The 15,794-nt window shown below is 33.0% G+C and overlaps 2 protein-coding genes across 6 annotated transcripts in view; one reads left to right on the top strand and one right to left on the bottom strand.

Annotated features, from left to right (window-relative positions):
• The window catches only part of LOC143078722 (CD109 antigen-like), a 356,264-nt gene that overhangs the window by 209,898 nt on the left and 130,572 nt on the right, over nt 1–15,794 (top strand). For all 4 annotated transcript variants that reach the window (XM_076253652.1, XM_076253654.1, XM_076253653.1 and 1 more), the window contains exon 16: nt 5,065–5,088. In XM_076253652.1, coding sequence (XP_076109767.1) covers nt 5,065–5,088 — 24 coding nt within the window. The remainder of the gene's footprint in view (nt 1–5,064; nt 5,089–15,794) is intronic.
• Nucleotides 876–15,794, bottom strand: part of LOC143078723 (putative G-protein coupled receptor B0563.6) — a 47,917-nt gene continuing 32,998 nt past the window's right edge. For both annotated transcript variants that reach the window (XM_076253656.1, XM_076253657.1), the window contains exon 2: nt 876–2,107. In XM_076253656.1, the coding sequence (XP_076109771.1) occupies nt 981–2,093 (1,113 nt within the window). In that variant the 5' untranslated portion in view covers nt 2,094–2,107 and the 3' untranslated portion in view covers nt 876–980. The remainder of the gene's footprint in view (nt 2,108–15,794) is intronic.

Genomic DNA, 15,794 nt, shown 5'->3' with positions numbered 1-15,794 from the left:
TTCAGTGGCGGATTCAGAACTTTTCCTAAAGGGGGGAGGGGGGGGGGGGGGGCGCTCCAGTCATGCTTCAAGTTGTTCACCATTTTGTATTTATTAAATCCCTGATTGTTTTAAAAAAAATCCCATGCATTTCTAAACATCGATGAAATGTCTGTCACCTAACAAAGAGGCTATGGAATCTGCAGACTTTTATCGTAACAATGTTTTGTCTCGCCTGCCATTTTGTTGCTGGTATGGTTCTCATAACTGTGAGTTCGCATCAAGTTTAGGCGGTCTTGTGTTCGATCAACGATCCTATCAAAGCGAAGCCTTGAAATTGTGTGTACTGCTTCACATCTGAGCGTGAGGAATATATGAGTAGGAGAAAAGATGGGTAGTCCCGGAGTCAAGATAATATGTCCGTGTAGGGTGACATACCGTTCTGCAGACAATATTCATTTGAACTAACACGTTAAATATCCAGTAAATAGCAGGATTCGAATTTATTTATTATTAACATATTTTCATTCTGATATGCATGTAAAATTTACCAATTTCGAAACATGCACAAAATGACAAACTTCATTAATCCAATGTTAACAGACAACAGGGACACACAGAGTTCACTGTTCACATAGAAAAGTGTCTCTCCTTTTGGCAGAAAATTTAGAAAAAGACAATCTGATGGACAGCAACATTTCTTATTAGTTCAGTCACTGGACCATAATCAGGGCCTGTAAATGGTCGATAAACTGAGATGTTCATACAGTAATGTTACTTTATAAAAAATATCTTTGTATATTGTAAGTAGTTCCTATCAATATATAACTTAAGCAACAATCTTTTAGATTGAAAGGTTAATATAATCTTGAAATAGGCTAAATCAATAAACACAATTCTAGATAAAGCTTTATTTGCATATGCGAAGGAGTATATCATTTATAGATAAAATGTTACTATTGTAATTTAAATAATTTGAATAAGTTGAAGTTACGAATATTTTATCTTAATAATCCTGACATCTTTTTCAGGGGCATATGATAATTACTTTCCGACATACTTAATTTGTATGACTGTCTTCTCGTGTGATACCAATGGCAACAAAACATATAACGCAATGTCCGCCGGAAATAAGGACTTATTATACAATAAAGAGCAAAATTTACTGAAAAGTTTACTGTTTGCATAAAATTCATAGTTGCCTCTATGGCATTTAGTAGATCTCTGTTATTTTCGTCTCGTCTTATTCCTGCAATAAAGAATAAAACAATTTCTGATGGGGCAACTAGTATGAAGAACATCACAACTATAGTAATAAGGGTAACCGTTAAAGTGTTACTAGAATCAGTCCGTTCTCGGTGTTTCACCTGAAACCTCTGTCGATATTTGTAAGATTTATGTACTCTCCAACATATTTTTATGTTAGTTCCAATAAGAATAACAAGAGGGATAAAGTTGCCCATAATGGCCCATAATATTCTATATACATTGTCCTTTAGTGCGTCATTTCCAAGAGGTACCGGATCTAATCGGTAGATAAAGTCTGTAGAATTAATTATACAAATTTCCTCAATTTTATATCTCCATAAAACCGGAACATTAAAAGCAAACGCCACGATATAGACTATCACTATGATTAACTTTGTCTTTCTCAAGGTCATAAACAACTTCTGATTCAGCGGATGACAAATTGCAATATATCGTTCCGTTGCCATTGTAACGGTCATCCAGGTACTAGCCATAATAAACACGTTAATAAAGGCTGTTGAATACATCCCATAATATAATATAAAATTCTTCCTCTGATAATTATTATCTCGAGGGAGGAAAGTAGTGGGAAAGGCAAACGTACAGAATAATAAATCAGACAATGCTAATCCGATCAAGCAAACATTTGCAGCTTGCTCCACAGTACGATACGATCTCTTTAGTTTTCTCCTTGTAAGAATCGCTAGGTTGAGCATATTTCCCACAATTCCAAACAAACAAACAATCGGAAGACCATAGTCGTAAAAGACGTTCCGAATGCCTTTAAGTATTGTGTGTTCCGAATCGTTTCCGGTAAAGTTATTCACTTCCTGTAAGGATGACGTTTCATTAATATCACAATCCATGTTGATACATTGGTCTGAAAATAACAATGGAAAGATTAATTATTTACTTGAAATTTCAAAGTTTAACAAAAACAGGAGATATGTTGCCGCTTGATTAAAAGTGAGAAAATGAGAAAACCGAAAGAAAGATGTCTCTTTAAATGGATATGCGCGTTCTTTGAGAAAACTGTTATCTAGAATAATTTTTCATCACAAACACAGTCTTAAGACATACATTTGCATTTTATACAGAAGTTTTTATCAAGGGAGACTGAAAATACCCAAACATCATTTGATGTGACGTGGTATCTTGCACAAACTAATTGCATGTTATACAAACGTGACTTTGATAAAAATGCATGCTTTGTTGGTAAAAGTTAAAACTACTTTTTTTGTTTTTTTTAGAAAAACAATAATGAAATTTTGATGCTATTTTGAGACATAATCACAATTGTAATTAACATTATATTAACCAAAATTATGTAATTTACAAAAAACTCATGCATATATAACTACTCCGAAGACTTAAGAGTTGATGTTAATGCATCATAAACTGAATGTATTTTTAAGTTGGTTAACTTTATTATATATCCTAGTTTTTGTGCAAATGTTTAAATCTTCTTTTTGCACTCGGTCTCCAATCTTGATTGACTAGGATTGTCAGTTTTCATATCGAGGGTCTGTGGTTTTCTATGGGCACTCCGGCTTACTCCACAAATAAAAACTAGCCGCCACGAAATAGCCCAAAAGTGGCGTTTTGACACCAACAACCAATCAATCAATCTTGTTTTTGTTATGATCACCACTTCTTCTGAATGCAGTGAATTTCCAAATTCTGGTGACCGAAAATTAGTCAATAACAACATACTTTTTATTCGTTAATGAACCATGAGATTTTCTTATATGATAAAATTGCGCAAAACCGAAGAAAAATGAATTATATTTTTTCATTCTTATTATATTAATCTATGTAATAACATTCATCCCTAGAGGTTATAAAATGATAAAAAGGGATCATTTAAATAGTTTCTCTAAATTCGATTAAACATCTGACAACTTGCAGTAACTGTTGTTTTTATTGATTATTTCTCGTTTTAACCACTATACAGCCGTTGTTTAAAAGAAGTGGTTCCAAATTAAATCAATCAATTTACGTTCTTACTTCCCGAATTTTTTAATATTTTTCTGTAATGTAATTTAGTAGCTGGACGTTTATGGCCCTCTGAATAAAATAATTTTCGTGTAACTGTCACAGAGAACTTAGTACATAAATTTCACAGAGAATTTAGTACATAAATGTCACGGAGAACTTAGTACATAAATGTCACAGAGAATTTGGTACATAGAACACGTTTGGGATTAATAGGCTGATTGTCATGGTAAACCTAAAAGATTAAAAGATTTGTGGTCCTTGGGGACTATCATGTGTATAGTCCCCGATAACTCATTTTGTTGATTGTTAAGGTTTACTGACTGACAGTATTAATAATGGCTCAAGAGGACTAAAAAATTCTGGTTCTTTATGACTATAAGCTATAAATTACTGGTCCCGGAGGACTCGTTTTGTGATCATTGAGGATTAACCGACTACTAATCTAGATAATGACCAAAGAGGACCAACAAACAGCTGTTTTTTTTATGACTATTTAACTAGAGGTTATTAAATGATAAAAAGGGATCATTTAAATAGTTTCTCTAAATTCGAGTTACACAAGGTTCAGAAGGACGAAATGTTTAAGTTTCCTAGATGAATACAGACTTCGAAAACTATATGTCCACATTGCTGCGTCATATTGTTCTATATAACTAGAAGTCTTGTAGGACTAACAGACTGATGATCCTTGAAGGTATGATCCAAAAGGATCACCAGACTGAGAACTTATAGTATGATTGTCTAGTATAACTGAGACAGTGGTTATTAAAAAGACCTACAGACTATTGTCATCCAAGCATTACCATACTGGTAGTCTTAGATGGCAAACTAATGTACTAGAGGCTATTGTCCTCCAAGCATTATCATACTGGTAGTCTTAGAGGACAAGCTAATGTAATACAGACTATTGTCCTCCAAGCATTATCATACTGGTAGCCTTAGAGGACAAACTAATGTAATACAGACTATTGTCCTCCAAGCATTATCATACTGGTAGTCTTAGAGGACAAGCTAATGTAATACAGACTATTGTCCTCCAAGCATTACCATACTGGTAGCCTTAGAGGACAAACTAATGTAATACAGACTATTGTCATGCAAGCATTACCATACTGGTAGTCTTAGAGGACAAGCTAATGTAATACAGACTATTGTCCTCCAAGCATTACCATACTGGTAGCCTTAGAGGACAAACTAATGTAATACAGACTATTGTCATGCAAGCATTATCATACTGGTAGCCTTAGAGGATAAACTAATGTAATACAGACTATTGTCCTCCAAGCATTACCATACTGGTAGCCTTAGAGGACAAACTAATGTAATACAGACTATTGTCATCCAAGCATTACCATACTGGTAGCCTTAAAGGACAAACTAATGTAATACGAACTATTGTCCTCCAAGCATTACCATACTGGTAGCCTTAGAGGGCAAACTAATGTAATATAGACTATTGTCATCCAAGCATTACCATACTGGTAGCCTTAGAGGACAAACTAATGTCATACAGACTATTGTCCTCCAAGCATTATCATACTGGTAGCCTTAGAGGACAAGCTAATGTAATACAGACTATTGTCATCCAAGCATTACCATACTGGTAGCCTTAGAGGACAAACTAATGTAATATAGACTATTGTCATCCAAGCATTACCATACTGGTAGCCTTAGAGGACAAACTAATGTCATACAGACTATTGTCCTCCAAGCATTATCATACTGGTAGCCTTAGAGGACAAACTAATGTACTAGTGTCTCTCCATATTCTATATGGGTTAGTTTATATTTATTTATTAGCAGTGTGGTCAGTAAAATGTATTTTTTATTTTTTTTTAGGATGGTGTTCGGTCAGCGACAATGGTAAGTCTTTTTCTTTATTTCTATTTTTGTGAAGATGCACATTTCATATACAAATAATTTTCTTTCAGTGCATTTTATTTGACTTTTAAAAGAAAATGCATATCTATATAGTGGAAAAATGTCAACGATGGGAAGCTTAGATAGTTGTCCATCAAAGTCGTTTAGCTTCCAGAAATATCAAGCATGGTGTTGTGATTTCTGTTTGATGTCATCTGATTCATCAAAATATCCCAAACTATTTTTTCAGCGGTAGCTTAATACTTGGCAATGGTGATATGGTGTCCTATCCAGACACAAAGGACTTATACATAACGCCATTGTTTGCATTTCAATTGTTTGCAACATTGCAAGTCAATTGCAGTATTTTGGTGTTCTCTTATGCAAATATTACAGAGAATTGATAATATTCTGAAATTAATTTTACTGTATAGTTTGACTCCTACGTATAAATGCATATATGCACTTAGAATATGTTAAAATAAGTTTATAATTATATATATATACCAGGTATTATGTACTATTTCTAAATCTATCAAGAGATCTGCATTTTATACTGTAAAGAATGGAGATAGAATAAAACACAAATAGTAATTAAAATACAGAATCACGTTCCTTTATTTTATACATGAAGTTCTATGCAATTGTATGTTGTAATTTGAGTTGACAAGAATAAATTTACACTGTTATAAAACACATTAAGACATTCATTTCAAGACATCGTACTTTTTTTGATTTGATATTCTAATCTTGTTGTTTGAATTGTTTAAGCTAATTTTATTTTGTCACTGCTTTTGGAATTTTTTTTTCAGATTTCATAAAAACTTAGAATATATTTGTTTAGTACAAATGAAACATTTGATTTGAAAAAAAGAATGAGATGAAACGTGTTGTTTTCCCAGTCTCACCCTTAAGGTGCGGATAGGTTATCGTATATATGAATGATACTCTTAAAACATAGAAAATTGCGTTAATACTTTGTAATAGATGAAATAATATCTTTAGAATGGTTTATGCGTGGCATTTAAAACAGTTGTTGTTGTGGATATCAAAAACATGTAATAAACATAATAAAAAAAAAAAAAAAAAAAAAACCCCACATTATAGACCTTCTTTAACTGCCACCAAGAGAACATGTTATATTTAGTTCCCGAAACATAAAATTCCATGTTGTAAATATCAGGAATTAAATAAACAAGGGAAAATTGTTGGTTGTACCCTTTAACGTGATAAGATTTTCTATTTTATGAGGAAAGTCTAGCCTTGAAACATAGAAATGTATAAACTGTTCTCCGAGGAAAACGTCTATTTCAGAATTAATACTTCAAATAGATTGATCGATTGTTAGTTGCTTATCATCCGGTGGCAAATATTGCACCCATTTTCAGGACGTGAACAAATTACCAGAACATACAATAGACAGTTCCTTAAAAAGGCCGTTCGGGAAGAAAGTATTAGAAATTTGGGCTGCAACCTAAAAGACAAAATTATATTGTAAACGGAATCTCAAACAGAAATTGTTTGTCTTGAAACAGATCACATACGGACCCTTAAGAGTTGTAGCAAGGGTAACGTGCATAGAGCGTGGAACTCTCTTTTCACGAGGCATCGGTTTTAACCTCCAAATTCTGTCGGAAAGTGACTAATTGACCATATTTCTATTACCCATAATACATATTTCGATTAAACAAATCATTGTGAATTATTCACCAGACGATAACCTGACTTCCAAGTCTGAATTCATCTGTAGTGCCAAATGTTAATCTGAGATAGTCATACAATTAAATTTAATTCCACAAATTACATTAATATATCATCAATCAAATGTGCTTTGGCAGCAGGAGCACTCAAGGTCAGCAGCAGCACTCAAGGTCAGCAGAAAACTTAATGTTTTGAAATCAGTTGAGACGATGTTCTGTGTTATTCCCACAAAAATATATTAACACGAATGTATGGTTGTTACTTCAAGCCTATTAAGCAAGAGATGCTGGGTCGAATGAAAACATAATAGAATAACTCTTAGATTAACATTACTAATATTGATGAATTTTGAAGAAAAAAAATACTAGAATACTAAAATGAAATGGATTTGTTCCGCAACAACATATAAATCAATGATATTGTTTGCATTGGTAATATGATTTGTATTGTTTGTTACTAATCCGTCCTTGAGTAATAATGTTATAACCAGATAATATGTTCAAATAAAGAAAAATTAATTCCCTCTTGGATACTTATCATTTACAAACGAGACATAAATATTTCACAATGACTATGACATCACGTTATTTGGTCATTACTAACGATAATAATTTGAAAATCACGTAATAGAAAGATTGCCATATTATGCAACGAGAAACTCAAAAGTAGCGTAAGCACCAATAAAATGTTCCAGTTTACTAATGGAACAGATTTCTATACCTGGTCATGTCTTTGATAAGTAATACGCTGTTCGGATTGATATGCATACATTATCACTGAACTAATACACATTTTTGTTAAGGGGTTAGCTGAAGAACGCCTCCGTGTTGTATTTAAAAAGACCCACTCGTGGCCTTCGGCTGCGTTCTGCTCTTTGGTCGGGCAATTGTCTCTTTGACACATTCCCCATTCCCATTGTCTCTTTGACACATTCCCCATTCCCATTCTCAATTTTATTTTTATGATCTTAACAAGTCTTGCAAAGAAGATGGTCATCTTTTAGAAATTAACTGAGTTTTGTTAAGTAACATGAATAAGTAGTTAATTTGAAAACCATTCGGGTGGTTGTCGCTTTGACATATTCACCATTTCCTTTCTCAATTTTATTTGAATTACTTCCTTTCATTTTACGAACTCGATATGTTACAAAGATATTTGTTAAATTCGTTTCGGAAACTGTCCTTTTACCATATTCGTTTCGCAGTTTTCTTGGATCTTGTCGAAATGACCTCAATCGGTCGCTAAAACAATACTACGACCATTGACTTTGAGGAATAAGGTACGCACTCACGGTAGTAATTGACCATTCACTTAGAAGAATATGGTCAGTACTTATGATGGTTATTGCCCATAAAAATTGTTCATAACTTCCTGGTTTCAAGATCCCTATTACAATCGGCAATATCTATTGAGACAAATTAGTTATAACAGGAAAAGAACAATTGCAAGGGCTATTCTGTATAAGATACATCGTAAGGATATCTGGAGAAAATCAGATCATTCTGTATGTTCGAATTTTTTTATAAAAAAAACACATCGTCTAGGAGAACTGATGTGAGACCAAAGTAACATCGTTATACTTTGTGGTTATTGGGTGAAACTTGATCAAATGGTCAAGTGATCGAATTACTAAAATGAAGACAGCTTGTTTTGGTCTTTCGTATCCGTTCCGTATATTTTAAGTTCTTATTCGGACAATAAAGTTAGATAACTGTGTTTACTAGGTCAACAAACAGATATAATCAGTGTCTTTTTATAAAGTACAAATAAACCTACTCAAAAACGAGATGTGTTTGTTGAAAACATTTTTATTGTACTCTTCCTGAATAATAGATTTGTTTTATTTGATTATTTGATTATTTTGTTTGCAAGTTGATTTATTTTGACAAAGTAGATACTTCTATCCAAAAAGAATGAGTTGCACCTAACTTATTAAAAGCCCCGAGTTTACTCCACGTTTGGCTACGGTAACCAGAGTAGGGATTCCATTATAGAATGTAGTCAGTGATGCAGTATATTCCCATAAAGATGTTTATAAAGAAATAAAAATATTCCACTTACATTTGACAAGAAAGCAATTGAATTTACAATAGGTATTTCAAGTAAAATGTATTGTTTTGTTTTGTTGTTTGTTGTAACAAGAGATGAATGTTTTGTTCTCTTTAAATTGTAGAAACACAGTTTGTATGTCAAAAAGAAGTGTAGTAAAATTGTCATGCGGTTTAAAATGTATATTACTGGAAGTATTTTTTTTCTATATTGATCAAATTTAAAGATTGACAAGACCATGACTTATGATAATCACAACGGTCCCATAATATATCGGTAATATAAACAAGCACGCACTCTATGTCAAACCAGTCATCAATTATTTTTATGCAGTTAAGCTGCATTATGCGAGCATTCTAGATTTGTGTTCTACCCAATAAATGCTGAAATACTTGCCATTGTTATTACCTAGCTCGCTACTATGTTATATATAACTAATTGAACACTTTTTTAATACTTTTTATTCTGGATTACAAAAAATATGACCAGAAAAACCTGAAATGATCGTCGATTTATTCAAAAGTTTTGAAGTTACACATAGGAAGTAGTGCTTATTAAGAATCCTTGTGTAGTTCATTATGACTTGTGCTTTTAGCTAAGATGTCAAAGAACAATTGTATGAACTATTTAATCGCCGAAAATCTGTTAAGACAAGTAGTTTAGATTTCCCAAATGGCAAAAGTCGTAGGAATATTGTTTGTCATCAATACATAGTACAACTACGTCAGTAGTCTATTATATAATAAGTTCAACTGTTCATGCTGTTGGCGGCAATTTCAAATTAGACTGAAAAGAAATTTTCGTAGCTTTTCAATTTGGAGGCATGTGTGTAAATTAGCGGTGGTCCGAGGTCCTCGAACTTCCACTTTTGCAAGCGGATTTTCGAATAGGATAGTTGGTTTCTAGCTACGCCCGACGTAGTTACCTTCCACCTGAAAGAAAATAAGAAACTACTTTGCAAACCTTTTCACCATGTTCACCAAAGTCTACAATTAAACGAGCTAAAAACTTATTTTATCATTATTATTTATGACAGCGATATTCATTTTGTTCAACCGCTAGCTTTATACAGAAAATCGCCGAAAAATATTGTATAAATTCGAGAAAAATCGTATCTGATTGACAAAAACAACATTGTGAACACATAACAATGGCGGCCGTGAAGACAAAATTTTACAATATCGGATACGATTCCGGAAGCGGATAAGGATAATTCCGGGTTTGGCGATCAATTACTAAATAAATCAAAGCAGGTGAAAAAATAAATCTATGCATGGTAAATGAATATAAACACTAGAAGATATATGTAAAAGAAAGAAAAAACAGAAAAATATTTTATACAGAAACTCAAAATTACTTTTTACAAATTTTAATTTAAAAATCCAATACAACGTGACAGCTGGGAACAGTATATCTAACAATATACATATTCATGGTCACAGTCTAAATTTTCTTTATCAGTGATAAATGATGATAATGCATGTGAGATGCTTTTAAAGTGTAAACATATTACTGCAATTTCGAAGGGTTATTTGTTTTTCTCAATTTTGAAGGGTCAATTAAAGTAGCTGAAAAAGTCTTTCTTTATTTTCACAAATAATGCAACTATATTATATATACCTAAATGTAAGTAAATCATATGATATATAGGTGGCATTCTTTGGGCCACTCTACCCCCTCCTGTTTGATAACTTGGAAACGGTTGAGCTCCCCACCCCTAAACCATATGAGGGGCAGATCCAGGATTTTAGGTTAGGAAGGGCGCAAACTTAAATTTTCGTCGAGCAGAGCGAGGCTAAAAAAAAAATGGAGGTAAAATTATCGGAATATTCTTTATTAAGCTGAGAACAACCCATGCTTTGCAAATTTAAGGGGGGGGGGGGGGGGGGTTCAACCATATATATTCATGTTTGTGACAATATGAAAAATCAAATGAAATATAGAAAGAGTCACTGGGGGGTCACCCCACCCTTCCTGTTTTAGAATTTAAAAATGGTCCAGATCCCCACCCCTAAACCATATATATTCATGTATGGGACAATATAACAAATCAGATGAAATATAGGGGAGTCCCTTGGATCACCCCACCCCCTCCTGTTTTAGAATTTGAAACCCGTTGAGATTGCCACCCCTTAACCATATATTCATGTACGGGACAATATAACAATTCAAATGAAAGATAGGGGAGTCCCTGAGGTCACTGTACACCCTCCTGTTTTAGAACTTGGAAATGGTCAAGATCCTTACCCCTACACCATATATACTCATGTATGGGACAATATAACAAATAAAATAAAATATAGGGGAAGTCCCTGTGGTCACCCCAACCCTCCTGTTTGAGAACTTGGAAACGGTTGAGATCCCCACACCAAAACAATATATATTCATGTATGGGCCAAACTACAGCTAATTAAATGAAATATAGATGGCGTCCCTGGGGTCACCCTACCCGTCCTGTTTGAGAACTTGGAAACCAATGAGATCCCCACCCCTAAACCATATATATTCATGCATGGGACAATATAACAAATAAAATGAAATGTAGGGGAAGTCCCTAGGGTCACCCTATCCCCAGTGGCGGATCCAGAAATTTTCGTAAGTGGGGGCCCACTGACTGACCTAAGAGGGGGCCCGCTCCAGTCACGCTTCAGTGATTCCCTACATAAGCAACCATTTTTTTCCCAAAAAGGGGGGCGGCCCCCCTGCCCCCTAAATCCTCTGCCTACCCCTACCTGTTTGAGAACTTGAAAACCGTTGAGATCTCCACCCCTAAATTATATATATTCATATGTATAGGACAAAATAGCAAATCATTTACATTTACTATGGGCAGGTCAGTCAGACCTCACCTTTGATCCCTATTGTAGTGAACATTTGTCTGATTCGTGTCTCATAACTTTTGTGCTATAGAACAAAAACTCAGTTTTCTTTCCAGGGAAACCAGTCCGTTCATACAATTACATGTTCATACTAAGTCAACTTGAACTTCTAGCAGTCAAATAAAACCAAGTTAACTACCAAGTAGAACAACTGCAATCATTGGGAACTTGTACCACTGCAGACTCACCATAAAAAAATATACATTGATATATGCATTGCTTTTGAAACCTTGATAACATATAAATTATTTGCCTTAATAAATAAATCATTACATAAACATGAATGGACTATATATGAATATGAATATGAATATGCCACAGTTTTCATAATTACGGTTGCCTTGGTTTTTGGTTAACTGCCTTCAGCGCTTACAGCGCTTTGATTTGTAAATCCTATATAGACAGTTGAGAAATATTTCCTTTTTTAATAGCACACCATGCAACATAGGACATTTCAGTATCAACGACTGTTTTGGTTAATGCAGTGTAAATATTTTCAGACGAATTTCTATATGTATGATATAACGAAAAATAACTATGAATTACCACTACGAATAAATCATAAGAATAGGTCAAACAGGAAATATTTCTTGGGACGATATTATCAAGAAATCTTAATGTACTAACTAATTATAAAACTTTGGTCGTTTCAGAGCTTTGCATATATCTATAGGGAACAGACACTTATTGAAAATTCACGTTGACCTCTAGATGTCTTTGATATCTTTCGATAATCTGTGTCAATTATTATGTTTTACTGATTATTGAGATTTTCTCCACATTTAATACATTTAATAAAACAAAACAATATCTCTAAGAGATAAAGTAAAGCACATTTTCATAAATATTCACAGCAGGCAATAGACCATTTTCATATTACCAACTTATAACTCCGGGTTTTACAATTATTCGACAGGTTACCTACTCTGTGATAGGACTCGGTCAATTACGAACAGCCAAAAAAGTAGAATACACGGCAGGGAATACACGGCAGAGCAATTAACAGTTATGGATTCATAAAAAATGGGGGTTTTTTTTGTTAAAAAGACGACCTTATGATACAATCTCTACTCTATGAGTTTTATTGATTCAAATTTTAGCAGAATAAATTACTTTCAAATCGACAAGATCTGCAAATTTTTCAATTAGATATTGACAATGATTTTCTCATTGTGTAAATCATTTAAATAGTTCGATACAAGGACAGCAAATTTTTAAAACAAATTCACAATATTCATAAATAATCATTATTCGGAACCTTCGAGAAGTCACAATATTTCATTTTTTGTTTTCAATATCATATTGACCCTTTTTTAAAATGTTATTAAATCATCTTGTCTGATCCATTTTTGCTTAGATGAAAGAAATAATTTGTCGAATGAAGAGAACTATTTGCATTCATCAGAGGACCATTTCTCTTCTTTAATGACCCGTATGAATGACAGATAGACAGCTGAATTAATTGTACTGGTAGGGTTGAGGGAGATAAACGATCAATATGGTTAAAGTATTTGTTTTACTTATTCAATTATGATGAAAATTGTCTTATTTAAAATATATCTCGGGCTTCTTCATTGATTTTACTTGACACAGCGACGAAGATTTTTTTGAATTATATTTATAGTCTTATTTCATTAAGGAAACAGGGGCGCTTTACTGCTGGGTTATGAAAATATGGTTGCTATAATTTCGGATTAAGGTTTTTTATGCAATTTATCATAGAGGTGATAAAAACATCACATAACTCCGTTTGAGTAGTAATTATTTTGAGAGACAATCGAATGTCAAGTGATTGTTCTATTGAAAACTTACATGTTAAGATGGAATAGCATAAAGAGCTATTCTCGCCACTTAGCTTTTCCCGCCAGGGTGTCAATCGTTTCAGAACGTGTGTCTAGTTCTTGCAGATCAACTTTAACAAAATAAAACATAAAGATAAAATACTAGTAACTGACTTTCACCTTGAAACCCTAATATAAGAAGTACATTTAGCGAAAATAAAGTAAACCCAGAAGATTCTCACTTGAGATATACCAACTCTATTCCTACCAACAATTATGGAGGGTTCCTTATTGACAAACCATGCATTATAAACTCCGTTTTTTACCACTTTTGACGAGGTTGCCTTTTATATCGTGAACTTTAAAAGTTCATTCGAGTTGTTGCCTCCAATTAATTATATCTACCCAATAATTACATTTTTAAGACTACATTTATGACACAAAACTAGTTTAATTCATGCAAGATGTAATGTAACCCTAATAGATGTGTATGTAATCAATATAAGATGTAATGTAACCCTAATAGATGTGTATGTAATAGTTTGTTGTATCAACCAACTTTGCCACCATATCATAGAAAATATAGCATAAGGGGTCAAATGAAAATGAAATGTATAATAATTGACAACGTCTTTGAAATTGTAAAAATAGGGAAAATCAAGCGGAGGCAGAATGTTCAGAAAATTAAAATCTATTGTATAGTCATCAAGATTACCAGACTTTAACATTAATAAAGTTATTGTCAGTAAAAGATGTTTTATCAAGTTACTGATTTAATGTCCCGAAAACAAGTAAAGAGAGAAAATATAAACAACAAAATCGATTAACAAGCAAATTGAGATCATCAGTTTCCATAAACCTTGATTTTTGGTATGTCTTTCAAAATAAAATGTATTTTTGAAATTTGAAATGAAAAAATTCTTAAAATATTCATTTTAATAGGCAAAACAAGAAGTTAAGGTGGCTATATAAAAAAAAAACATTTTGAGAAATTTTTTACCGATAGATCTGATAGAACTGAGAAGGCTGTGTGGTCTCTAAATACCAAAGTACGGATCAGCTTATGGTCAGTTTAAGCTTATTTATTTCTAGGTTGCTACTAAGATAAACTACATTTCAGAAATCAATACGGGTCTCTATCATAGATTTAAACGTATATATATAAAAGTGGTAAATTGACAGATCTAGCAGTCTTTTACCCAGTAATTGATACAACAGTGTCATGACAATCAAACCGGCGATTCGATTTCCTCTGTTTTCCATGAATTGAGATAACAGACATTATTTGGATCATGTTAACAGTAGCAAACGATAGAATTATCGTTATAGAAACATTAATACGTCAACATTCTATTAGGCCATATTACATAGCGGATGTTTTGGGATAATGCGAAAAAATTAGTTACTTAAATCTTTACAAGCTAGTTAATGAAAACAAATTGTACGAGAAAGGAAGATTATGTAGCCTTATAATGGCACTTATGGGTAATAGACAGTGTATATCATGAAGAGGTTTAAACGTAAAAAATCTTAAATACGTTTTATGATGATTAAAACAAATTAGCAGTTTATTAATTAAATATTAAAACATTTTGTCTTCATGTTTTAATGTTTTGATGCTGTTTTGCGTTATGATGGAAGTGTTTAACGACCTTGACTTGTTTTACAGCCCTTTGCATGAATGGATATTTACCGTAAGATAGATACCTTCCAGTCAACCAAAAGTAAAGTGAAAAAAATAGACAACAATTCTTTTTAAAAAACAGTAAACTCAGTGTACAATCAACCTATTCATTGGTCAGCTAAGTTTAAATGTCAATTCATTGTACATCAATTCTGAAAAAATCACTATAAAAATGTTCATATTATTAATGTCGATAACAAATGACTATCAACTTGACAAAACAGAGATAGCCAGATGACCCAATAATCAGCCAGCTATTGTACCAACGAATTGGGGAACACTAACCCTGTAATGTTATGTTTCAGGGCACATGGTATTTTGTTTTGTGCAACGACTTTCATCAAGTTTTCTCAAAATCAAAGATTTTGCAATCCATATACTGACAACACATTTTAATGTCTGCGTTGAAGACCCATTTGTGAATTTTGACTTGTTATCTGTTATTTGGTCGGGTTGTTGTCTCTTTGACATATTCCCTATTTCCGTTCTCAATTTTATAAGATATTTATGAGCGCTTTTCTTCTTCCTTAAACTGTGGTACAGTGAAGTCACCGACAAAAAGACCTCATCCCGTAACTATTACTTATAGATATTCTAGGCTATTAACCTGTAAAC

The sequence above is a fragment of the Mytilus galloprovincialis genome, chromosome 6 (assembly GCF_965363235.1).
Source record: "Mytilus galloprovincialis chromosome 6, xbMytGall1.hap1.1, whole genome shotgun sequence".
Taxonomy (NCBI): Eukaryota; Metazoa; Mollusca; class Bivalvia; order Mytilida; family Mytilidae; genus Mytilus; species Mytilus galloprovincialis.
The sequence above is the reverse complement of the archived record's forward strand: the minus strand, read 5'-3'. Positions and strand labels throughout refer to the sequence as shown.